Source organism: Cyrtonyx montezumae, unplaced genomic scaffold (genome assembly GCF_038088225.1).
Source record: "Cyrtonyx montezumae isolate F1298 unplaced genomic scaffold, pur_monq_1.0 scaffold_81, whole genome shotgun sequence".
Taxonomy (NCBI): Eukaryota; Metazoa; Chordata; class Aves; order Galliformes; family Odontophoridae; genus Cyrtonyx; species Cyrtonyx montezumae.
Genome location: NW_027072091.1, coordinates 160,013 through 185,775, shown reverse-complemented (window position 1 = coordinate 185,775; position 25,763 = coordinate 160,013). Strand labels below are relative to the sequence as shown.

General features: G+C 55.7%; 1 protein-coding gene across 1 annotated transcript; it reads right to left on the bottom strand.

The window, feature by feature from the left end:
* Window positions 1–20,005: 20,005 nt before the first annotated feature.
* On the bottom strand, window positions 20,006–22,445 carry LOC136059673 (histidine triad nucleotide-binding protein 1-like). The gene is given in 4 exon segments (XM_065753783.1): window positions 20,006–20,204; window positions 21,085–21,190; window positions 22,323–22,391; window positions 22,393–22,445. Coding segments are annotated over 4 exon segments (390 nt in total). The 3' UTR covers window positions 20,006–20,042.
* Window positions 22,446–25,763: the final 3,318 nt, after the last annotated feature.

Sequence of the window (25,763 nt, the reverse complement as noted above, 5' to 3'; positions counted from 1 at the left end):
GTCGTGGATATGCTTGTGTTTCCACAGGGACTGGTCCTACATGGCACGATATGTTCGGCCTCATCTCAAGGCAGAAAATAGCATCCAGCCTTTATGATTACTGGGATTGTGTGTTTCTTCTATTTTAGTGGTAGATCGAGTGTGAAGAATTATTGGGCATTATCTAGGTTGTTGTGTGCTTTTTCTGTTTCAGTAGTAGATCAAGTGTAAATAAGACAGGATTTGATGTTGCCAACGCTGGAGTTTATGGAAATAGCACTTTTAATGTGCAGTTATGATGTTATTAGCCCATCAATTAGCCTTTTTTCTAATTTGCAAAGACAAAAACCTGGAAAAGAATCCTAGGCAAAGGGTTGATTTTGTGTTTTAGAATGATCAACTCTCTTTCAATTCGCTAATCAAAATAGTTTTTTATAACCATGCATCATTTGAGACAAAGGCATATGCTAAGAGAGCTAACCTTGATAGTTTATTCTGTTTTGCAAGCAGGTGTTCCACTTGGGCTCCGCATCATGCACTGGCCACGCGGATTCGGTGTACAAATGGAAAAAACTCTGCAGACCCTGAGGAGAGTAGGAGCAGGGGAGAGTCTGTGGTGGATGGGAGAGGAAAAGTGCACCTTGAAGCAGGGGACGCCCTGCTGGCACTACCTATCGCGTCCACCGCTGGCATGTTCCTTTTCTCTCTTCTTTCTGGTGGTTTGCCATTTCTCAAGGGTCAATAGCTAATAATGTGTTTGCTTAGGGAGTTTCTGTTTCTTGCTTATCTAAAATGGATGTCTGCATGTGTGTAAGTGTGTGTATGTTGACTAAAACCCTAACCATCTGTGTTGCTCTGAATACACAATTTGCTTGTTTCTGCTCTTGAGATGTCTTGTCTCTCAGATCCAGGATACCCTGAAACAGCACCACTCAAGCTTCAGCCACAATCACCAAGTTAGGATGTTAGCTGGCAAAGGAAAGCAATACCCCTAGTGATACTCCAGCAGGCCTACCCACTGATGTTGATCCCATTTGACATGCAACTTTATATCTTCCAATCAATTACTGGTACACAAAGAATGGGACCCTCAGGGATTCTTTTCCAGGTTGCAGGAACCTAAAGCCATGGGTGAAAGGTGTGTTTGTTCACTTCTTATTAAGTTTAAGAATATTTCTTGTCCTTACGATATGATAACCTTGTCTCTTTCCTTACATTCAGCGTTTTATTAATTGAAGCCTTGATTAAATTGTGATAGCCTAAATGCATTCAGAAATACTGTTACAGAGTGTTATTCATTTGTAGTATGTTAATAGTTTGCTAATAAATAAAAAAGGGGGAATTGTGGGAATACAAAAAGTATATTTAGAGCTGCAGCTGTGGAACAGGATAAACAGCATGAGAAAGGAAGGCTGAGAACCAAGGACACTTCCAGAAGAAGAGGAAAACAAGTTCAAGTAAGCTGCGTGATGGCAGGCCCTAATCGGAGGAAGAGTGCGTGGCTTGGGAAGATTCACAGCCCTGATTGGATCATCGCCTGTATGCAATGTTAAGGACTGTTTTGGGAAGTTACATTGTTGATATGTAAAGGCGGGTGGGAGAGTTACAAGAGAGAACTTGTGAAAGTATATAAGGGATGTTAAAATCTGTAATAAATGATTTGGATCGTTCGCATCTGAGTCCGTGCCCGAGACACTGCAGGGGGTTGCCCGCGAGACACTGCAGACCGTTGCCGCGCCCCGGTTGGCTGTCTCGCCTGCTCTGCCGCGCCCTGCCGTGCCTTCGCCTCCCCTTTACGCTTGTCCCCGCCCTGTTGGCGGCTCTGCTCCCGTCGTCCCGGTGCTTTTCGGGGCTCGGGGAATTCGCGCGCGCCTCCGGGCGCGCAGGGGGCGACCTGAGGGGAGCGGGCGGGCAGGGGCGGGCGGGCAGGGGCGGGCGTCTCCGCGAACGGAATCTGCGCCCTCTAGTGCTGCGCCCCGAAATCTGCGGCGGGGAAACGAGGCCCGCAGAAAAGGCCCCCCAAGTATTTCGGATCGCCCTTATCGGCTCCTCCGCAAACGCGCTGGGCGCGTTTGGTTTTTGGCTGCCGATCCCTCCAGTCAAGCGACCGCCTATTGGCGGGGCAGCCCAGGAGTTTGCCATCTTTGGAAGAAGGGACAGGCAACTCGGGAACAGTACGAGGATGTTGCTAGGATATGCAGAGAGAAAATTAGAAAGGCAAAAGCCCAGCAAGATCTTCATGTGGCCGCCACTGTTCAAGACGATTAAAACAACGATTTTACAAAGATACTAACAGCAAGGGGAGGGCCAAGGAGAATCCCCTTTCCTTATTCGATGCGGTGGGGAACATCGCCACCGAGGAGGAGGAGGAGGAGGAGGAATAGGCCGAAGTTCTCAATGCTGCCTTTACTTCTGTCTTTGACAGTCAGACCAGCTGTCCTCAGGGTACGCAGCCCCCTGAGCGGCAAGACGGGGCCGGGGAGCAGAATAAACGCCGCACAGTTCAGGAGGAAGTGGTTAGCGACCTGCTACTCCTCCGAGACTGTCACAAGGCCGTGGGGCCACATGGGATCTGCCTGAGGGTCCTGAGGGAGCTGGCCGAAGTGATCGCCAAGCCGCTTTCCCTCAGTTATCCCTCGGCAGTCCTGGCCAACCCTCGAATTGGAAGCTGGGGGAAGATGGCAAGGCCTCAAACACACAGCACATCCTATATTATTACATAGAGGCACCTGGGGAACTGAGATAGGTTGGGATGGGGGTTGCCCGCCTTGCCGAGCTGGGACCTGCTGCCGTTCCTCCTTGCCTCTCAAGTTGGCTCTCTCTGCTCGACTACGGCAAGGGAGAGGGTCCGCTACGGTTTAGGGGGTGCAATCTCTGTGTCTTTCTCGCAGAGAGTCACTCCAACAGTCGATCTCCCGCTCGCGCTCTCTGATGGTCCTCAGTCTCTCGACCTCCTCCCTAAGCTCCACCACCAGGCTGAGCAGCTCGTCCGCCTGCTCGCACCGCACCGCACGCAGGTGGCATCCTTCCCATCCTCCCCCGGCAGCAGCAGGCTCAGGTGTTGGGAAATGGCTGCAGGAGCAGGGAGGTCACGGTGATATGTACGAGCATAGTTTGCACTGCAGCACAGACTATATACTCATGGAAAAGTATTAGATGTCGATAGGAGGTCATGATGGCCCTGGGCCAAGCGACAAACAACTCAAGGTGGACATGAATGCTTCAGCTGAGCAGCCCAAGTTGCCGAGATGTCTATGGGAAACTTCTGTGATTATGTTGTTCAGCCTGCCTTCAGCAAAGAGGGCCTCACAGGACTGCTGATAATTGTAACTATAGGTATTTTTTAGAGTAAGCTGTCCTTGATAGTCTATTCTGTTTAGCTAGCAGGTGTTCCCTTTGGGCTCTGTGTTATGCACTGGCCACGCTGATACGGTGCTCAAAGGAAACTACACTGTTTGAACCTTGACAAAAGTACAAGCAGGAGATGGTCTGCGGCGAGTGGGAGAGGAAAAGTGCACTTTGAAACAGGGGACGCTCTGCCAGCGCTGCCTTTCACATCCGCTGCCGACGCACTCCTGCCTGGTTTCTTAGGATTAGGATGAGATCAAAAGTCGCCTCCTCCAGAATGTGTTTCTCACTGCTGTTAATTGTTGGGAGTTGTTTTAAAGTTGTTTTTCTCAAGGCTCTCTACCAATGGTTGTGTGATATTTTATATACGCCCCTGTCTTGAACACTATAAGAATAAGGCTGTCCGGGTAATAAACTGAAGCCTGACCACTCGTATATTGAGCACTGTCGTGCTTCCCCACCCGAGAGCAATCGACTCTGACCCTGATATCCACGGCACTCAGGCACTCCCTGCAGCCAGAGACCTGAAGCGCCACATCTCTGCGCAGGCCCTCTGTGTCTGGGTCGCCACAGCCTTCTTGGGGGAAGCCCGCTGTCCGGTAGAGACCGTGTTTGAACCTGTGGTCTCAGGCTCTGTCAGTAGGAGAGCTGGTCTCCTGAGCAAAGACAAAAGCACTCAGGTGTCCTGCCACAAGACCCACCTCCCACACCTGCTGCTGCAGTAACGTATGGGCAGCGTGGGCTGTGCCCACGCTCGGACTTCCCTCCCTGTTGTCAGCGGACAGTAACACCCTTTTCTCACCCGAGGGCTGCTTTTTGCCTCACAGCCAAGGGTCAAGGTCAAGCTCAAGAGATAGGAGTGGGTAGTGCCAGCTCCACCCCTGCTGGCTCAGCAGCCCACCCTGAAGGACCCCCTCGGGGGACTCCACTCTCTGACCTGGTAGTCTCGGCTGCGGAGCAGACAAACTTCCCCCACGATTGAGGAGGACACAGTCAGAGACCTACTACTCCAACCGGACTGCCACAAGTCCATGGGGCCGGATGAGATTCACCCGAGAGTGCTGAGGGAACTGGCGGAGGTGATAGCCGAGCCGCTTTCCATCATCTATCAGCGCTCCTTGTTGACTGGTGAGGTCCCAGAAGACTGGAGGCTTGCCAATGTGACTCCCATCTACAAGAAGGGTTTTTAAGGAGGATGCGGGGAACTACGGGACTGCTAGCCTGACCTCGGTGCCAGGGAAGGCTATGGAGCAGACTGTCTTGAGGGAGATCACGTGGCATGTGCGGGACAACCGCGGGGTCAGGCCTAGCCTGACGAAGGGCGGGTCCTGCTTGACCAACCCGATCTCCTTCTATGATCTAGTGACCCGTCTGGCGGATGAGGGAAAGGCTGTTGATGTAGTCTACCTAGACTTCAGCAAAGCCTTTGACACTGTCTCCCACGGTATTCTCCCGCAGAAGCTGGCAGCCCGTGGCGTGGACGGGTACAATCTTGGCTGGGTAAGGAACTGGCTGGGTGGCCGGGCCCAGAGAGTGGTGGCGAATGGACTTAAATCCGGCTGGACACCGGTCACAAGCGGTGTTCCCCAGGGGTCGGTGCTGGGACCTGTCCTCTTCCATATCTTTACTGATGACCCGGACGAGGGCATTGAGTGCACCCTCAGTAAGTTTGCAGATGACACCAAGTTGGCTGGAAGTGTCGATCTGCCTGGGGGTAGCGAGGCCCTACAGAGGGATCTGGACAGGCCGGATAGCTGGGCTGAAGCCAACGGGATGAGGTTCAACAAGGCCAAATGCCAGGTCCTGCACTTTGGCCACAGCAACCCCAGGCATTGCTACAGGCTTGGGGCAGAGCGGCTGGAAGACCGTGTCGAGGAAACGGACCCGGGGTATTGATTCCTGCCAGCAGGAACAGGGAAGTCATTGTCCCCCCTGTACTCAGCACCGGTGAGGCCGCACCTCGAGTACTGTGTCCACTTTTGGGCCCCTCACTGCAAGAACGCCATTGAGGCCCTGGAGCGTGTTCAAAGAAGGGCAACAAAGATAGCGAGGGGTCTGGAGCACAGGCCTTACGAGGAGCGGCTGAAGGAGCTGGGATTGTTCAGTCTGGAGAAGAGGAGGCTCAGGGGAGACCTTGATTGCATTCTCTAACTACCTGAAGGGAGGTTGTAGTGAGCTGGGCGTCGGCCGCTTCTCTCGTGTAACCAGGGATAGGACTTGAGGGAATGGCTTCAAGCTGCGCCAGGGGAGGTTGAGGCTGGACGTTAGGAAATACTGCTTCTCTGAAAGAGTGGTCAGGCACTGGAATAGGCTGCTCAGGGAGGTGGTGGAGTCACCGACCCTGGAGGTGTTCAAGGAATGTTTGGACGTTGCTTTCAGGGACATGGTTTAGTGACAACTAGTGGTGATGGGTGGATGGTTGGGCTGGGTGATCCTGGGTGATCCTGTGGGTCTTGGTGATTCTATGATGCTATGATTATCTTTGGAAGACGGACACCAACCTTGCTGATTCTATGATGCTATGAATATCTTTGGGAGACGGAGACCCCCTCGTTTTAACTTGCAGAACCATGTCCATCAGTAAGGACCTCGAGACAGAGATGATATCCCCATGCTCCATCTTTATTGTGCAAATGCTGCTCAGAGCTTTCTATTACCCTCCATAGACACCCACCAAAAACAATTATACATCAACGGTGGCTAGACTGACGGGCAACCTGTGAAATCTATTCGGTGGCCATCCGTACGCTCGCAGCAACTCCGGCGGTGCAAACATCTTAGCCGGGAGGCTGGCCCAACTGACGGTCGCCCAGAATACAGAGACGCGCGCGGTAGTCTGAAGGGCCTGAGGGTGAGTATCTCACAGCCATCCGGAATCCATTGGTCAGGCCCAGGTTAGCAGCACACTTGTCGTCAGATATCATCAAACGCCCAAGAAACTGGAGAAGGAAATAGCGTTACGGAAAGTAGCATGCCGCAACGCAAAGAAGAGCAGAGAGGGCAGGACGCAAAGGAAGGCGAGCACAGAACTGTCCACAGAATGCGGTTAGCTAGTTCTTTGCAGTTCTAACGCTGCTCTTCAAATTACCGCCTGTCTGCAACGGACACATTCCAAGCCAAGCTGCAAAGGCCGATTACGCATAATCGGGGGAGGGGAAGCTAGGGGACTTACCATCTCTTTTCTTTTTCTTTTTTTCTCTTTGTTTTTTTTTTTTTTTTATCACCCACTTCCCACGCCCCCCACTCCCCACTCTGAGCTAGACAGTAGCGGAAGACTACAAATCAGGCACAGAAGCCAGATTTGTCTCAGGGTTCCGGCCCCCCCATTACATCTTCGGGCGACGTTAAGTCTTTCTGGCAGAACAGAAAAACTCGATGTACGCTTTGTGAGCCCGCGCAAAAGCCATCCACCTTGACTTCTATAGCTGACAGTGAAACAACCAGCACCCCTCAGCCAGCTTTCCCTTTCCTCACCTCCGACCTGCTTAAAACCCCAAGCCCTCTTCTCCGTATTACAGCATGTACCGCCGTCCAGAAACCGTGCAAACAGGCATCGGGCCGTACTTCAGAACAGCACTGCATTTTGCACTACAAGTACGTACCCAGAAACGAGCATCGCTTTCTACCGCTTCCCCCAGTCAAAACGCTCAGCTCCGTTAACAAGCTAGAGGCAAAAGATTACGGCGCCGGGAAACCCCAAGTAGCCTACTGTGCCTCTTTGCAGCATCAGGAGGAAAAAGGACGACAGGACAGAGCCTACTAAATTACCTACCGCTTACAGGTACCGTTTAGTGTACGGAAAGCCTCCACGGTACTTACCGGTCCACCAGAATCTTCCGCTTCGGATGACCTGGCAACGGCCTTCTCGGGAGCGGCTAGGAAAAAGCGTAGGAGCTTGGTGGAAAGCAAGGCAGTGGAGGAAGAGTACATGGTTACAACGGGATTGGCTTCGGAGAAAGGCAACAGCTTAAGCAGATCGCTACGCCCCACCGAACTCGTACAGAAGCAGATTATCGGGTACCCCAAACGCAAGACCAGATGGTGATTTTTCCTCAGCGATCTTTGAATTGGCCAATCCCTCTCCCTTGTATACACAAAACACCTTTTCACAGGCTCCTGCTGCTACGAGCACAGAGCGATTTTAAACCAAACCAAAAGCACCTCCATTTGTGCTTATGCCACTCTCTTATTTAGACCCTGCATAAATACTCAAGCGGCAAACAGTTGCTCACCATCCCTCAGTTACAGACAAATATCACCTTCCTATCCTACTTAGGACCGAGGCATTTTCAAAGAGCCTGGGGTTGGAACGGGTCCAGAGGAGGGCCACTAAAATGATCGGAGGGCTGGAGCACCTCTGCTGCGAGGAAAGGTGGAGGGAACTGGGCTTGTTTAGCTTGGGGAAGAGAAGGCTCCGGGGAGACCTCATTGTGGCCTTCCAGTACTTGAAGGGAGCGTATAAACAGGAGGGGGAACGATTGCTTACACGGGTTGACTGTGATAGGACAAGGGGGAACGGTTTTAAACTAAGACAGGGGAGATTTAGGTGAGATATCAGGAGGAAGCTTTTCACACAGAGGGTGACGATGCACTGGAACAGGTTGCCCAGAGACGTTGTGGATGCCCCATCCCTGGAGGCATTCAAGGCAAGGCAAGGCAAGGCAAGGCAAGGCAAGGCTGGCTGTGGCTCTGGGCCCGCCTCGATACACGCGGACACACCACACGGTGGCGCTGGGAAGCCAGGCGAGCCAGACGGCACCGGCAAGCCAGTACGCGCCGCGGCAGCCCCGTGGCACCGAAGGAGCGCGGGGTTCTAGCGGAAGCACTGCAGTAAGCGAGCGTCACCAGCCAGAAAGGCACTTCCGTCCGTCCACTCGTCCCGCTCCGCCCCGGCCCGCCCCGTCGCTCGCCCCGCCGCACTCGCCGGCGCCGCAACGGGCCCTCGTTCCGGAGGGCCTGCGAGCGAGCTAGGCTGGGGGAGGGGTGGGAAGGGAGGAAGGGAAGGGGAAGAATCGCACAACGCAGAGCAAAGCCGCGGCTACCTCCTCGTCCGCAACGGCTCCTCGTCACGGATAACGTTGGCGGAGAACTCCTGGCGGGCGACTTTTCCGAAGAGAGCGGCGCCACCGCGCCAGGCGGCCGGCGACCTAACCGTCCTGCCGGCCATGACGGCGCCCGCTCGCTACAACACTCCCTCCGCCCCGAACCTCCCCCACTCGGCGCGACCCTCGGTGGCGCTCATTGGCCGACGGAGCGCCGCCGCCGACCGTTGCCGCGCCCCGGTTGGCTGTCTCGCCTGCTCTGCCGCGCCCTGCCGTGCCTTCGCCTCCCCTTTACGCTTGTCCCCGCCCTGTTGGCGGCTCCGCTCCCGTCGTCCCGGTGCTTTTCGGGGCTCGGGGAATTCGCGCGCGCCTCCGGGCGCGCAGGGGGCGACCTGAGGGGAGCGGGCGGGCAGGGGCGGGCGGGCAGGGGCGGGCGTCTCCGCGAACGGAATCTGCGCCCTCTAGTGCTGCGCCCCGAAATCTGCGGCGGGGAAACGAGGCCCGCAGAAAAGGCCCCCCAAGTATTTCGGATCGCCCTTATCGGCTCCTCCGCAAACGCGCTGGGCGCGTTTGGTTTTTGGCTGCCGATCCCTCCAGTCAAGCGACCGCCTATTGGCGGGGCAGCCCAGGAGTTTGCCATCTTTGGAAGAAGGGACAGGCAACTCGGGAACAGTACGAGGATGTTGCTAGGATATGCAGAGAGAAAATTAGAAAGGCAAAAGCCCAGCAAGATCTTCATGTGGCCGCCACTGTTCGAGACGATTAAAACAACGATTTTACAAAGATACTAACAGCAAGGGGAGGGCCAAGGAGAATCCCCTTTCCTTATTCGATGCGGTGGGGAACATCGCCACCGAGGAGGAGGAGGAGGAGGAGGAATAGGCCGAAGTTCTCAATGCTGCCTTTACTTCTGTCTTTGACAGTCAGACCAGCTGTCCTCAGGGTACGCAGCCCCCTGAGCGGCAAGACGGGGCCGGGGAGCAGAATAAACGCCGCACAGTTCAGGAGGAAGTGGTTAGCGACCTGCTACTCCTCCGAGACTGTCACAAGGCCGTGGGGCCACATGGGATCTGCCTGAGGGTCCTGAGGGAGCTGGCCGAAGTGATCGCCAAGCCGCTTTCCCTCAGTTATCCCTCGGCAGTCCTGGCCAACCCTCGAATTGGAAGCTGGGGGAAGATGGCAAGGCCTCAAACACACAGCACATCCTATATTATTACATAGAGGCACCTGGGGAACTGAGATAGGTTGGGATGGGGGTTGCCCGCCTTGCCGAGCTGGGACCTGCTGCCGTTCCTCCTTGCCTCTCAAGTTGGCTCTCTCTGCTCGACTACGGCAAGGGAGAGGGTCCGCTACGGTTTAGGGGGTGCAATCTCTGTGTCTTTCTCGCAGAGAGTCACTCCAACAGTCGATCTCCCGCTCGCGCTCTCTGATGGTCCTCAGTCTCTCGACCTCCTCCCTAAGCTCCACCACCAGGCTGAGCAGCTCGTCCGCCTGCTCGCACCGCACCGCACGCAGGTGGCATCCTTCCCATCCTCCCCCGGCAGCAGCAGGCTCAGGTGTTGGGAAATGGCTGCAGGAGCAGGGAGGTCACGGTGATATGTACGAGCATAGTTTGCACTGCAGCACAGACTATATACTCATGGAAAAGTATTAGATGTCGATAGGAGGTCATGATGGCCCTGGGCCAAGCGACAAACAACTCAAGGTGGACATGAATGCTTCAGCTGAGCAGCCCAAGTTGCCGAGATGTCTATAGGAAACTTCTGTGATTATGTTGTTCTGCCTGCCTTCAGCAAAGAGGGCCTCACAGGACTGCTGATAATTGTAACTATAGGTATTTTTTAGAGTAAGCTGTCCTTGATAGTCCATTCTGTTTAGCTAGCAGGTGTTCCCTTTGGGCTCTGTGTTATGCACTGGCCACGCTGATACGGTGCTCAAAGGAAACTACACTGTTTGAACCTTGACAAAAGTACAAGCAGGAGATGGTCTGCGGCGAGTGGGAGAGGAAAAGTGCACTTTGAAACAGGGGACGCTCTGCCAGCGCTGCCTTTCACATCCGCTGCCGACGCACTCCTGCCTGGTTTCTTAGGATTAGGATGAGATCAAAAGTCGCCTCCTCCAGAATGTGTTTCTCACTGCTGTTAGTTGTTGGGAGTTGTTTTAAAGTTGTTTTTCTCAAGGCTCTCTACCAATGGTTGTGTGATATTTTATATACGCCCCTGTCTTGAACACTATAAGAATAAGGCTGTCCGGGTAATAAACTGAAGCCTGACCACTCGTATATTGAGCACTGTCGTGCTTCCCCACCCGAGAGCAATCGACTCTGACCCTGATATCCACGGCACTCAGGCACTCCCTGCAGCCAGAGACCTGAAGCGCCACATCTCTGCGCAGGCCCTCTGTGTCTGGGTCGCCACAGCCTTCTTGGGGGAAGCCCGCTGTCCGGTAGAGACCGTGTTTGAACCTGTGGTCTCAGGCTCTGTCAGTAGGAGAGCTGGTCTCCTGAGCAAAGACAAAAGCACTCAGGTGTCCTGCCACAAGACCCACCTCCCACACCTGCTGCTGCAGTAACGTATGGGCAGCGTGGGCTGTGCCCACGCTCGGACTTCCCTCCCTGTTGTCAGCGGACAGTAACACCCTTTTCTCACCCGAGGGCTGCTTTTCGCCTCACAGCCAAGGGTCAAGGTCAAGCTCAAGAGATAGGAGTGGGTAGTGCCAGCTCCACCCCTGCTGGCTCAGCAGCCCACCCTGAAGGACCCCCTCGGGGGACTCCACTCTCTGACCTGGTAGTCTCGGCTGCGGAGCAGACAAACCTCCCCCACGATTGAGGAGGACACAGTCAGAGACCTACTACTCCAACCGGACTGCCACAAGTCCATGGGGCCGGATGAGATTCACCCGAGAGTGCTGAGGGAACTGGCGGAGGTGATAGCCGAGCCGCTTTCCATCATCTATCAGCGCTCCTTGTTGACTGGTGAGGTCCCAGAAGACTGGAGGCTTGCCAACGTGACTCCCATCTACAAGAAGGGTTTTTAAGGAGGATGCGGGGAACTACGGGACTGCTAGCCTGACCTCGGTGCCAGGGAAGGCTATGGAGCAGACTGTCTTGAGGGAGATCACGTGGCATGTGCGGGACAACCGGGGGGTCAGGCCTAGCCTGACGAAGGGCGGGTCCTGCTTGACCAACCCGATCTCCTTCTATGATCTAGTGACCCGTCTGGCGGATGAGGGAAAGGCTGTTGATGTAGTCTACCTAGACTTCAGCAAAGCCTTTGACACTGTCTCCCACGGTATTCTCCCGCAGAAGCTGGCAGCCCGTGGCGTGGACGGGTACAATCTTGGCTGGGTAAGGAACTGGCTGGGTGGCCGGGCCCAGAGAGTGGTGGCGAATGGACTTAAATCCGGCTGGACACCGGTCACAAGCGGTGTTCCCCAGGGGTCGGTGCTGGGACCTGTCCTCTTCCATATCTTTACTGATGACCCGGACGAGGGCATTGAGTGCACCCTCAGTAAGTTTGCAGATGACACCAAGTTGGCTGGAAGTGTCGATCTGCCTGGGGGTAGCGAGGCCCTACAGAGGGATCTGGACAGGCCGGATAGCTGGGCTGAAGCCAACGGGATGAGGTTCAACAAGGCCAAATGCCAGGTCCTGCACTTTGGCCACAGCAACCCCAGGCATTGCTACAGGCTTGGGGCAGAGCGGCTGGAAGACCGTGTCGAGGAAACGGACCCGGGGTATTGATTGACGCTCGGCTGAACGCGAGCCAGCAGCGCGCCCAGGTGGCCAAGAAGGCCAATGGCATCCTGGCTTGCATCAGAAACAGTCCTGCCAGCAGGAACAGGGAAGTCATTGTCCCCCCTGTACTCAGCACCGGTGAGGCCGCACCTCGAGTACTGTGTCCACTTTTGGGCCCCTCACTGCAAGAACGCCATTGAGGCCCTGGAGCGTGTTCAAAGAAGGGCAACAAAGATAGCGAGGGGTCTGGAGCACAGGCCTTACGAGGAGCGGCTGAAGGAGCTGGGATTGTTCAGTCTGGAGAAGAGGAGGCTCAGGGGAGACCTTGATTGCATTCTCTAACTACCTGAAGGGAGGTTGTAGTGAGCTGGGCGTCGGCCGCTTCTCTCGTGTAACCAGGGATAGGACTTGAGGGAATGGCTTCAAGCTGCGCCAGGGGAGGTTCAGGCTGGACGTTAGGAAATACTGCTTCTCTGAAAGAGTGGTCAGGCACTGGAATAGGCTGCTCAGGGAGGTGGTGGAGTCACCGACCCTGGAGGTGTTCAAGGAATGTTTGGACGTTGCTTTCAGGGACATGGTTTAGTGACAACTAGTGGTGATGGGTGGATGGTTGGGCTGGGTGATCCTGGGTGATCCTGTGGGTCTTGGTGATTCTATGATGCTATGATTATCTTTGGAAGACGGACACCAACCTTGCTGATTCTATGATGCTATGAATATCTTTGGGAGACGGAGACCCCCTCGTTTTAACTTGCAGAACCATGTCCATCAGTAAGGACCTCGAGACAGAGATGATATCCCCATGCTCCATCTTTATTGTGCAAATGCTGCTCAGAGCTTTCTATTACCCTCCATAGACACCCACCAAAAACAATTATACATCAACGGTGGCTAGACTGACGGGCAACCTGTGAAATCTATTCGGTGGCCATCCGTACGCTCGCAGCAACTCCGGCGGTGCAAACATCTTAGCCGGGAGGCTGGCCCAACTGACGGTCGCCCAGAATACAGAGACGCGCGCGGTAGTCTGAAGGGCCTGAGGGTGAGTATCTCACAGCCATCCGGAATCCATTGGTCAGGCCCAGGTTAGCAGCACACTTGTCGTCAGATATCATCAAACGCCCAAGAAACTGGAGAAGGAAATAGCGTTACGGAAAGTAGCATGCCGCAACGCAAAGAAGAGCAGAGAGGGCAGGACGCAAAGGAAGGCGAGCACAGAACTGTCCACAGAATGCGGTTAGCTAGTTCTTTGCAGTTCTAACGCTGCTCTTCAAATTACCGCCTGTCTGCAACGGACACATTCCAAGCCAAGCTGCAAAGGCCGATTACGCATAATCGGGGGAGGGGAAGCTAGGGGACTTACCATCTCTTTTCTTTTTCTTTTTTTCTCTTTGTTTTTTTTTTTTTTTTATCACCCACTTCCCACGCCCCCCACTCCCCACTCTGAGCTAGACAGTAGCGGAAGACTACAAATCAGGCACAGAAGCCAGATTTGTCTCAGGGTTCCGGCCCCCCCATTACATCTTCGGGCGACGTTAAGTCTTTCTGGCAGAACAGAAAAACTCGATGTACGCTTTGTGAGCCCGCGCAAAAGCCATCCACCTTGACTTCTATAGCTGACAGTGAAACAACCAGCACCCCTCAGCCAGCTTTCCCTTTCCTCACCTCCGACCTGCTTAAAACCCCAAGCCCTCTTCTCCGTATTACAGCATGTACCGCCGTCCAGAAACCGTGCAAACAGGCATCGGGCCGTACTTCAGAACAGCACTGCATTTTGCACTACAAGTACGTACCCAGAAACGAGCATCGCTTTCTACCGCTTCCCCCAGTCAAAACGCTCAGCTCCGTTAACAAGCTAGAGGCAAAAGATTACGGCGCCGGGAAACCCCAAGTAGCCTACTGTGCCTCTTTGCAGCATCAGGAGGAAAAAGGACGACAGGACAGAGCCTACTAAATTACCTACCGCTTACAGGTACCGTTTAGTGTACGGAAAGCCTCCACGGTACTTACCGGTCCACCAGAATCTTCCGCTTCGGATGACCTGGCAACGGCCTTCTCGGGAGCGGCTAGGAAAAAGCGTAGGAGCTTGGTGGAAAGCAAGGCAGTGGAGGAAGAGTACATGGTTACAACGGGATTGGCTTCGGAGAAAGGCAACAGCTTAAGCAGATCGCTACGCCCCACCGAACTCGTACAGAAGCAGATTATCGGGTACCCCAAACGCAAGACCAGATGGTGATTTTTCCTCAGCGATCTTTGAATTGGCCAATCCCTCTCCCTTGTATACACAAAACACCTTTTCACAGGCTCCTGCTGCTACGAGCACAGAGCGATTTTAAACCAAACCAAAAGCACCTCCATTTGTGCTTATGCCACTCTCTTATTTAGACCCTGCATAAATACTCAAGCGGCAAACAGTTGCTCACCATCCCTCAGTTACAGACAAATATCACCTTCCTATCCTACTTAGGACCGAGGCATTTTCAAAGAGCCTGGGGTTGGAACGGGTCCAGAGGAGGGCCACTAAAATGATCGGAGGGCTGGAGCACCTCTGCTGCGAGGAAAGGTGGAGGGAACTGGGCTTGTTTAGCTTGGGGAAGAGAAGGCTCCGGGGAGACCTCATTGTGGCCTTCCAGTACTTGAAGGGAGCGTATAAACAGGAGGGGGAACGATTGCTTACACGGGTTGACTGTGATAGGACAAGGGGGAACGGTTTTAAACTAAGACAGGGGAGATTTAGGTGAGATATCAGGAGGAAGCTTTTCACACAGAGGGTGACGATGCACTGGAACAGGTTGCCCAGAGACGTTGTGGATGCCCCATCCCTGGAGGCATTCAAGGCAAGGCAAGGCAAGGCAAGGCAAGGCAAGGCTGGCTGTGGCTCTGGGCCCGCCTCGATACACGCGGACACACCACACGGTGGCGCTGGGAAGCCAGGCGAGCCAGACGGCACCGGCAAGCCAGTACGCGCCGCGGCAGCCCCGTGGCACCGAAGGAGCGCGGGGTTCTAGCGGAAGCACTGCAGTAAGCGAGCGTCACCAGCCAGAAAGGCACTTCCGTCCGTCCACTCGTCCCGCTCCGCCCCGGCCCGCCCCGTCGCTCGCCCCGCCGCACTCGCCGGCGCCGCAACGGGCCCTCGTTCCGGAGGGCCTGCGAGCGAGCTAGGCTGGGGGAGGGGTGGGAAGGGAGGAAGGGAAGGGGAAGAATCGCACAACGCAGAGCAAAGCCGCGGCTACCTCCTCGTCCGCAACGGCTCCTCGTCACGGATAACGTTGGCGGAGAACTCCTGGCGGGCGACTTTTCCGAAGAGAGCGGCGCCACCGCGCCAGGCGGCCGGCGACCTAACCGTCCTGCCGGCCATGACGGCGCCCGCTCGCTACAACACTCCCTCCGCCCCGAACCTCCCCCACTCGGCGCGACCCTCGGTGGCGCTCATTGGCCGACGGAGCGCCGCCGCCGACCGTTGCCGCGCCCCGGTTGGCTGTCTCGCCTGCTCTGCCGCGCCCTGCCGTGCCTTCGCCTCCCCTTTACGCTTGTCCCCGCCCTGTTGGCGGCTCCGCTCCCGTCGTCCCGGTGCTTTTCGGGGCTCGGGGAATTCGCGCGCGCCTCCGGGCGCGCAGGGGGCGACCTGAGGGGAGCGGGCGGGCAGGGGCGGGCGGGCAGGGGCGGGCGTCTCCGCGAACGGAATCTGCGCCCTCTAGTGCTGCGCCCCGAAATCTGCGGCGGGGAAACGAGGCCCGCAGAAAAGGCCCCCCAAGTATTTCGGATCGCCCTTATCGGCTCCTCCGCAAACGCGCTGGGCGCGTTTGGTTTTTGGCTGCCGATCCCTCCAGTCAAGCGACCGCCTATTGGCGGGGCAGCCCAGGAGTTTGCCATCTTTGGAAGAAGGGACAGGCAACTCGGGAACAGTACGAGGATGTTGCTAGGATATGCAGAGAGAAAATTAGAAAGGCAAAAGCCCAGCAAGATCTTCATGTGGCCGCCACTGTTCGAGACGATTAAAACAACGATTTTACAAAGATACTAACAGCAAGGGGAGGGCCAAGGAGAATCCCCTTTCCTTATTCGATGCGGTGGGGAACATCGCCACCGAGGAGGAGGAGGAGGAGGAGGAATAGGCCGAAGTTCTCAATGCTGCCTTTACTTCTGTCTTTGACAGTCAGACCAGCTGTCCTCAGGGTACGCAGCCCCCTGAGCGGCAAGACGGGGCCGGGGAGCAGAATAAACGCCGCACAGTTCAGGAGGAAGTGGTTAGCGACCTGCTACTCCTCCGAGACTGTCACAAGGCCGTGGGGCCACATGGGATCTGCCTGAGGGTCCTGAGGGAGCTGGCCGAAGTGATCGCCAAGCCGCTTTCCCTCAGTTATCCCTCGGCAGTCCTGGCCAACCCTCGAATTGGAAGCTGGGGGAAGATGGCAAGGCCTCAAACACACAGCACATCCTATATTATTACATAGAGGCACCTGGGGAACTGAGATAGGTTGGGATGGGGGTTGCCCGCCTTGCCGAGCTGGGACCTGCTGCCGTTCCTCCTTGCCTCTCAAGTTGGCTCTCTCTGCTCGACTACGGCAAGGGAGAGGGTCCGCTACGGTTTAGGGGGTGCAATCTCTGTGTCTTTCTCGCAGAGAGTCACTCCAACAGTCGATCTCCCGCTCGCGCTCTCTGATGGTCCTCAGTCTCTCGACCTCCTCCCTAAGCTCCACCACCAGGCTGAGCAGCTCGTCCGCCTGCTCGCACCGCACCGCACGCAGGTGGCATCCTTCCCATCCTCCCCCGGCAGCAGCAGGCTCAGGTGTTGGGAAATGGCTGCAGGAGCAGGGAGGTCACGGTGATATGTACGAGCATAGTTTGCACTGCAGCACAGACTATATACTCATGGAAAAGTATTAGATGTCGATAGGAGGTCATGATGGCCCTGGGCCAAGCGACAAACAACTCAAGGTGGACATGAATGCTTCAGCTGAGCAGCCCAAGTTGCCGAGATGTCTATAGGAAACTTCTGTGATTATGTTGTTCTGCCTGCCTTCAGCAAAGAGGGCCTCACAGGACTGCTGATAATTGTAACTATAGGTATTTTTTAGAGTAAGCTGTCCTTGATAGTCCATTCTGTTTAGCTAGCAGGTGTTCCCTTTGGGCTCTGTGTTATGCACTGGCCACGCTGATACGGTGCTCAAAGGAAACTACACTGTTTGAACCTTGACAAAAGTACAAGCAGGAGATGGTCTGCGGCGAGTGGGAGAGGAAAAGTGCACTTTGAAACAGGGGACGCTCTGCCAGCGCTGCCTTTCACATCCGCTGCCGACGCACTCCTGCCTGGTTTCTTAGGATTAGGATGAGATCAAAAGTCGCCTCCTCCAGAATGTGTTTCTCACTGCTGTTAGTTGTTGGGAGTTGTTTTAAAGTTGTTTTTCTCAAGGCTCTCTACCAATGGTTGTGTGATATTTTATATACGCCCCTGTCTTGAACACTATAAGAATAAGGCTGTCCGGGTAATAAACTGAAGCCTGACCACTCGTATATTGAGCACTGTCGTGCTTCCCCACCCGAGAGCAATCGACTCTGACCCTGATATCCACGGCACTCAGGCACTCCCTGCAGCCAGAGACCTGAAGCGCCACATCTCTGCGCAGGCCCTCTGTGTCTGGGTCGCCACAGCCTTCTTGGGGGAAGCCCGCTGTCCGGTAGAGACCGTGTTTGAACCTGTGGTCTCAGGCTCTGTCAGTAGGAGAGCTGGTCTCCTGAGCAAAGACAAAAGCACTCAGGTGTCCTGCCACAAGACCCACCTCCCACACCTGCTGCTGCAGTATCGTATGGGCAGCGTGGGCTGTGCCCACGCTCGGACTTCCCTCCCTGTTGTCAGCGGACAGTAACACCCTTTTCTCACCCGAGGGCTGCTTTTCGCCTCACAGCCAAGGGTCAAGGTCAAGCTCAAGAGATAGGAGTGGGTAGTGCCAGCTCCACCCCTGCTGGCTCAGCAGCCCACCCTGAAGGACCCCCTCGGGGGACTCCACTCTCTGACCTGGTAGTCTCGGCTGCGGAGCAGACAAACCTCCCCCACGATTGAGGAGGACACAGTCAGAGACCTACTACTCCAACCGGACTGCCACAAGTCCATGGGGCCGGATGAGATTCACCCGAGAGTGCTGAGGGAACTGGCGGAGGTGATAGCCGAGCCGCTTTCCATCATCTATCAGCGCTCCTTGTTGACTGGTGAGGTCCCAGAAGACTGGAGGCTTGCCAACGTGACTCCCATCTACAAGAAGGGTTTTTAAGGAGGATGCGGGGAACTACGGGACTGCTAGCCTGACCTCGGTGCCAGGGAAGGCTATGGAGCAGACTGTCTTGAGGGAGATCACGTGGCATGTGCGGGACAACCGCGGGGTCAGGCCTAGCCTGACGAAGGGCGGGTCCTGCTTGACCAACCCGATCTCCTTCTATGATCTAGTGACCCGTCTGGCGGATGAGGGAAAGGCTGTTGATGTAGTCTACCTAGACTTCAGCAAAGCCTTTGACACTGTCTCCCACGGTATTCTCCCGCAGAAGCTGGCAGCCCGTGGCGTGGACGGGTACAATCTTGGCTGGGTAAGGAACTGGCTGGGTGGCCGGGCCCAGAGAGTGGTGGCGAATGGACTTAAATCCGGCTGGACACCGGTCACAAGCGGTGTTCCCCAGGGGTCGGTGCTGGGACCTGTCCTCTTCCATATCTTTACTGATGACCCGGACGAGGGCATTGAGTGCACCCTCAGTAAGTTTGCAGATGACACCAAGTTGGCTGGAAGTGTCGATCTGCCTGGGGGTAGCGAGGCCCTACAGAGGGATCTGGACAGGCCGGATAGCTGGGCTGAAGCCAACGGGATGAGGTTCAACAAGGCCAAATGCCAGGTCCTGCACTTTGGCCACAGCAACCCCAGGCATTGCTACAGGCTTGGGGCAGAGCGGCTGGAAGACCGTGTCGAGGAAACGGACCCGGGGTATTGATTGACGCTCGGCTGAACGCGAGCCAGCAGCGCGCCCAGGTGGCCAAGAAGGCCAATGGCATCCTGGCTTGCATCAGAAACAGTCCTGCCAGCAGGAACAGGGAAGTCATTGTCCCCCCTGTACTCAGCACCGGTGAGGCCGCACCTCGAGTACTGTGTCCACTTTTGGGCCCCTCACTGCAAGAACGCCATTGAGGCCCTGGAGCGTGTTCAAAGAAGGGCAACAAAGATAGCGAGGGGTCTGGAGCACAGGCCTTACGAGGAGCGGCTGAAGGAGCTGGGATTGTTCAGTCTGGAGAAGAGGAGGCTCAGGGGAGACCTTGATTGCATTCTCTAACTACCTGAAGGGAGGTTGTAGTGAGCTGGGCGTCGGCCGCTTCTCTCGTGTAACCAGGGATAGGACTTGAGGGAATGGCTTCAAGCTGCGCCAGGGGAGGTTCAGGCTGGACGTTAGGAAATACTGCTTCTCTGAAAGAGTGGTCAGGCACTGGAATAGGCTGCCCAGGGAGGTGGTGGAGTCACTGACCCTGGAGGTGTTCAAGGAATGTTTGGACGTTGCTTTCAGGGACATGGTTTAGTGACAACTAGTGGTGATGGGTGGATGGTTGGGCTGGGTGATCCTGGGTGATCCTGTGGGTCTTGGTGATTCTATGATGCTATGATTATCTTTGGGAGACGGACACCAACCTTGGTGATTCTATGATGCTATGATTATCTTTGGGAGACGGAGACCCCCTCGTTTTAACTTGCAGAACCATGTCCATCAGTAAGGACCTCGAGACAGAGATGATATCCCCATGCTCCATCTTTATTGTGCAAATGCTGCTCAGAGCTTTCTATTACCCTCCATAGACACCCACCAAAAACAATTATACATCAACGGTGGCTAGACTGACGGGCAACCTGTGAAATCTATTCGGTGGCCATCCGTACGCTCGCAGCAACTCCGGCGGTGCAAACATCTTAGCCGGGAGGCTGGCCCAACTGACGGTCGCCCAGAATACAGAGACGCGCGCGGTAGTCTGAAGGGCCTGAGGGTGAGTATCTCACAGCAATCCGGAATCCATTGGTCAGGCCCAGGTTAGCAGCACACTTGTCGTCAGATATCATCAAACGCCCAAGAAGCTGGAGAAGGAAATAGCGTTACGGAAAGTAGCATGCCGCAACGCGAAGAAGAGCAGAGAGGGCAGGACGCAAAGGAAGGCGAGCAGAGAACCGTCCACAGAATGCGGTTAGCTAGTTCTTCGCAGTTCTAACGCTGCTCTTCAAATTACTGCCTGTCTGCAACGGACACGTTCCAAGCCAAGCTGCAAAGGCCGACTACGCGTAATGGGGGGAGGGGAAGCTAGGGGACTTACCATCTCTTTTCTTTTTCTTTTTTTCTCTTTGTTTTTTTTTTTTTTTTATCACCCACTTCCCACGCCCCCCACTCCCCACTCTGAGCTAGACAGTAGCGGAAGACTACAAATCAGGCACAGAAGCCAGATTTGTCTCAGGGTTCCGGCCCCCCCATTACATCTTCGGGCGACGTTAAGTCTTTCTGGCAGAACAGAAAAACTCGATGTACGCTTTGTGAGCCCGCGCAAAAGCCATCCACCTTGACTTCTATAGCTGACAGTGAAACAACCAGCACCCCTCAGCCAGCTTTCCCTTTCCTCACCTCCGACCTGCTCAAAACCCCAAGCCCTCTTCTCCGTATTACAGCATGTACCGCCGTCCAGAAACCGTGCAAACAGGCATCGGGCCGTACTTCAGAACAGCACTGCATTTTGCACTACAAGTACGTACCCAGAAACGAGCATCGCTTTCTACCGCTTCCCCCAGTCAAAACGCTCAGCTCCGTTAACAAGCTAGAGGCAAAAGATTACGGCGCCGGGAAACCCCAAGTAGCCTACTGTGCCTCTTTGCAGCATCAGGAGGAAAAAGGACGACAGGACAGAGCCTACTAAATTACCTACCGCTTACAGGTACCGTTTAGTGTACGGAAAGCCTCCACGGTACTTACCGGTCCACCAGAATCTTCCGCTTCGGATGACCTGGCAACGGCCTTCTCGGGAGCGGCTAGGAAAAAGCGTAGGAGCTTGGTGGAAAGCAAGGCAGTGGAGGAAGAGTACATGGTTACAACGGGATTGGCTTCGGAGAAAGGCAACAGCTTAAGCAGATCGCTACGCCCCACCGAACTCGTACAGAAGCAGATTATCGGGTACCCCAAACGCAAGACCAGATGGTGATTTTTCCTCAGCGATCTTTGAATTGGCCAATCCCTCTCCCTTGTATACACAAAACACCTTTTCACAGGCTCCTGCTGCTACGAGCACAGAGCGATTTTAAACCAAACCAAAAGCACCTCCATTTCTGCTTCTGCCACTCCCTTATTTAGACCCTGCATAAATACTCAAGCGGCAAACAGTTGCTCACCATCCCTCAGTTACAGACAAATATCACCTTCCTATCCTACTTAGGACCGAGGCATTTTCAAAGAGCCTGGGGTTGGAACGGGTCCAGAGGAGGGCCACTAAAATGATCGGAGGGCTGGAGCACCTCTGCTGCGAGGAAAGGTGGAGGGAACTGGGCTTGTTTAGCTTGGGGAAGAGAAGGCTCCGGGGAGACCTCATTGTGGCCTTCCAGTACTTGAAGGGAGCGTATAAACAGGAGGGGGAACGATTGCTTACACGGGTTGACTGTGATAGGACAAGGGGGAACGGTTTTAAACTAAGACAGGGGAGATTTAGGTGAGATATCAGGAGGAAGCTTTTCACACAGAGGGTGACGATGCACTGGAACAGGTTGCCCAGAGACGTTGTGGATGCCCCATCCCTGGAGGCATTCAAGGCAAGGCAAGGCAAGGCAAGGCAAGGCAAGGCAAGGCAAGGCAAGGCGGGATGTGGCTCTGGGCCCGCCTCGATACACGCGGACACACCACACGGTGGCGCTGGGAAGCCAGGCGAGCCAGACGGCACCGGCAAGCCAGTACGCGCCGCGGCAGCCCCGTGGCACCGAAGGAGCGCGGGGTTCTAGCGGAAGCACTGCAGTAAGCGAGCGTCACCAGCCAGAAAGGCACTTCCGTCCGTCCACTCGTCCCGCTCCGCCCCGGCCCGCCCCGTCGCTCGCCCCGCCGCACTCGCCGGCGCCGCAACGGGCCCTCGTTCCGGAGGGCCTGCGAGCGAGCTAGGCTGGGGGAGGGGTGGGAAGGGAGGAAGGGAAGGGGAAGAATCGCACAACGCAGAGCAAAGCCGCGGCTACCTCCTCGTCCGCAACGGCTCCTCGTCACGGATAACGTTGGCGGAGAACTCCTGGCGGGCGACTTTTCCGGAGAGCGGCGCCACCGCGCCAGGCGGCCGGCGACCTAACCGTCCTGCCGGCCATGACGGCGCCCGCTCGCTACAACACTCCCTCCGCCCCGAACCTCCCCCACTCGGCGCGACCCTCGGTGGCGCTCATTGGCCGACGGAGCGCCGCCGCCGACCGTTGCCGCGCCCCGGTTGGCTGTCTCGCCTGCTCTGCCGCGCCCTGCCGTGCCTTCGCCTCCCCTTTACGCTTGTCCCCGCCCTGTTGGCGGCTCCGCTCCCGTCGTCCCGGTGCTTTTCGGGGCTCGGGGAATTCGCGCGCGCCTCCGGGCGCGCAGGGGGCGACCTGAGGGGAGCGGGCGGGCAGGGGCGGGCGGGCAGGGGCGGGCGTCTCCGCGAACGGAATCTGCGCCCTCTAGTGCTGCGCCCCGAAATCTGCGGCGGGGAAACGAGGCCCACAGAAAAGGCCCCCCAAGTATTTCGGATCGCCCTTATCGGCTCCTCCGCAAACGCGCTGGGCGCGTTTGGTTTTTGGCTGCCGATCCCTCCAGTCAAGCGACCGCCTATTGGCGGGGCAGCCCAGGAGTTTGCCATCTTTGGAAGAAGGGACAGGCAACTCGGGAACAGTACGAGGATGTTGCTAGGATATGCAGAGAGAAAATTAGAAAGGCAAAAGCCCAGCAAGATCTTCATGTGGCCGCCACTGTTCGAGACGATTAAAACAACGATTTTACAAAGATACTAACAGCAAGGGGAGGGCCAAGGAGAATCCCCTTTCCTTATTCGATGCGGTGGGGAACATCGCCACCGAGGAGGAGGAGGAGGAGGAGGAATAGGCCGAAGTTCTCAATGCTGCCTTTACTTCTGTCTTTGACAGTCAGACCAGCTGTCCTCAGGGTACGCAGCCCCCTGAGCGGCAAGACGGGGCCGGGGAGCAGAATAAACGCCGCACAGTTCAGGAGGAAGTGGTTAGCGACCTGCTACTCCTCCGAGACTGTCACAAGGCCGTGGGGCCACATGGGATCTGCCTGAGGGTCCTGAGGGAGCTGGCCGAAGTGATCGCCAAGCCGCTTTCCCTCAGTTATCCCTCGGCAGTCCTGGCCAACCCTCGAATTGGAAGCTGGGGGAAGATGGCAAGGCCTCAAACACACAGCACATCCTATATTATTACATAGAGGCACCTGGGGAACTGAGATAGGTTGGGATGGGGGTTGCCCGCCTTGCCGAGCTGGGACCTGCTGCCGTTCCTCCTTGCCTCTCAAGTTGGCTCTCTCTGCTCGACTACGGCAAGGGAGAGGGTCCGCTACGGTTTAGGGGGTGCAATCTCTGTGTCTTTCTCGCAGAGAGTCACTCCAACAGTCGATCTCCCGCTCGCGCTCTCTGATGGTCCTCAGTCTCTCGACCTCCTCCCTAAGCTCCACCACCAGGCTGAGCAGCTCGTCCGCCTGCTCGCACCGCACCGCACGCAGGTGGCATCCTTCCCATCCTCCCCCGGCAGCAGCAGGCTCAGGTGTTGGGAAATGGCTGCAGGAGCAGGGAGGTCACGGTGATATGTACGAGCATAGTTTGCACTGCAGCACAGACTATATACTCATGGAAAAGTATTAGATGTCGATAGGAGGTCATGATGGCCCTGGGCCAAGCGACAAACAACTCAAGGTGGACATGAATGCTTCAGCTGAGCAGCCCAAGTTGCCGAGATGTCTATGGGAAACTTCTGTGATTATGTTGTTCAGCCTGCCTTCAGCAAAGAGGGCCTCACAGGACTGCTGATAATTGTAACTATAGGTATTTTTTAGAGTAAGCTGTCCTTGATAGTCCATTCTGTTTAGCTAGCAGGTGTTCCCTTTGGGCTCTGTGTTATGCACTGGCCACGCTGATACGGTGCTCAAAGGAAACTACACTGTTTGAACCTTGACAAAAGTACAAGCAGGAGATGGTCTGCGGCGAGTGGGAGAGGAAAAGTGCACTTTGAAACAGGGGACGCTCTGCCAGCGCTGCCTTTCACATCCGCTGCCGACGCACTCCTGCCTGGTTTCTTAGGATTAGGATGAGATCAAAAGTCGCCTCCTCCAGAATGTGTTTCTCACTGCTGTTAATTGTTGGGAGTTGTTTTAAAGTTGTTTTTCTCAAGGCTCTCTACCAATGGTTGTGTGATATTTTATATACGCCCCTGTCTTGAACACTATAAGAATAAGGCTGTCCGGGTAATAAACTGAAGCCTGACCACTCGTATATTGAGCACTGTCGTGCTTCCCCACCCGAGAGCAATCGACTCTGACCCTGATATCCACGGCACTCAGGCACTCCCTGCAGCCAGAGACCTGAAGCGCCACATCTCTGCGCAGGCCCTCTGTGTCTGGGTCGCCACAGCCTTCTTGGGGGAAGCCCGCTGTCCGGTAGAGACCGTGTTTGAACCTGTGGTCTCAGGCTCTGTCAGCAGGAGAGCTGGTCTCCTGAGCAAAGACAAAAGCACTCAGGTGTCCTGCCACAAGACCCACCTCCCACACCTGCTGCTGCAGTAACGTATGGGCAGCGTGGGCTGTGCCCACGCTCGGACTTCCCTCCCTGTTGTCAGCGGACAGTAACACCCTTTTCTCACCCGAGGGCTGCTTTTCGCCTCACAGCCAAGGGTCAAGGTCAAGCTCAAGAGATAGGAGTGGGTAGTGCCAGCTCCACCCCTGCTGGCTCAGCAGCCCACCCTGAAGGACCCCCTCGGGGGACTCCACTCTCTGACCTGGTAGTCTCGGCTGCGGAGCAGACAAACCTCCCCCACGATTGAGGAGGACACAGTCAGAGACCTACTACTCCAACCGGACTGCCACAAGTCCATGGGGCCGGATGAGATTCACCCGAGAGTGCTGAGGGAACTGGCGGAGGTGATAGCCGAGCCGCTTTCCATCATCTATCAGCGCTCCTTGTTGACTGGTGAGGTCCCAGAAGACTGGAGGCTTGCCAACGTGACTCCCATCTACAAGAAGGGTTTTTAAGGAGGATGCGGGGAACTACGGGACTGCTAGCCTGACCTCGGTGCCAGGGAAGGCTATGGAGCAGACTGTCTTGAGGGAGATCACGTGGCATGTGCGGGACAACCGGGGGGTCAGGCCTAGCCTGACGAAGGGCGGGTCCTGCTTGACCAACCCGATCTCCTTCTATGATCTAGTGACCCGTCTGGAGGATGAGGGAAAGGCTGTTGATGTAGTCTACCTAGACTTCAGCAAAGCCTTTGACACTGTCTCCCACGGTATTCTCCCGCAGAAGCTGGCAGCCCGTGGCGTGGACGGGTACAATCTTGGCTGGGTAAGGAACTGGCTGGGTGGCCGGGCCCAGAGAGTGGTGGCGAATGGACTTAAATCCGGCTGGACACCGGTCACAAGCGGTGTTCCCCAGGGGTCGG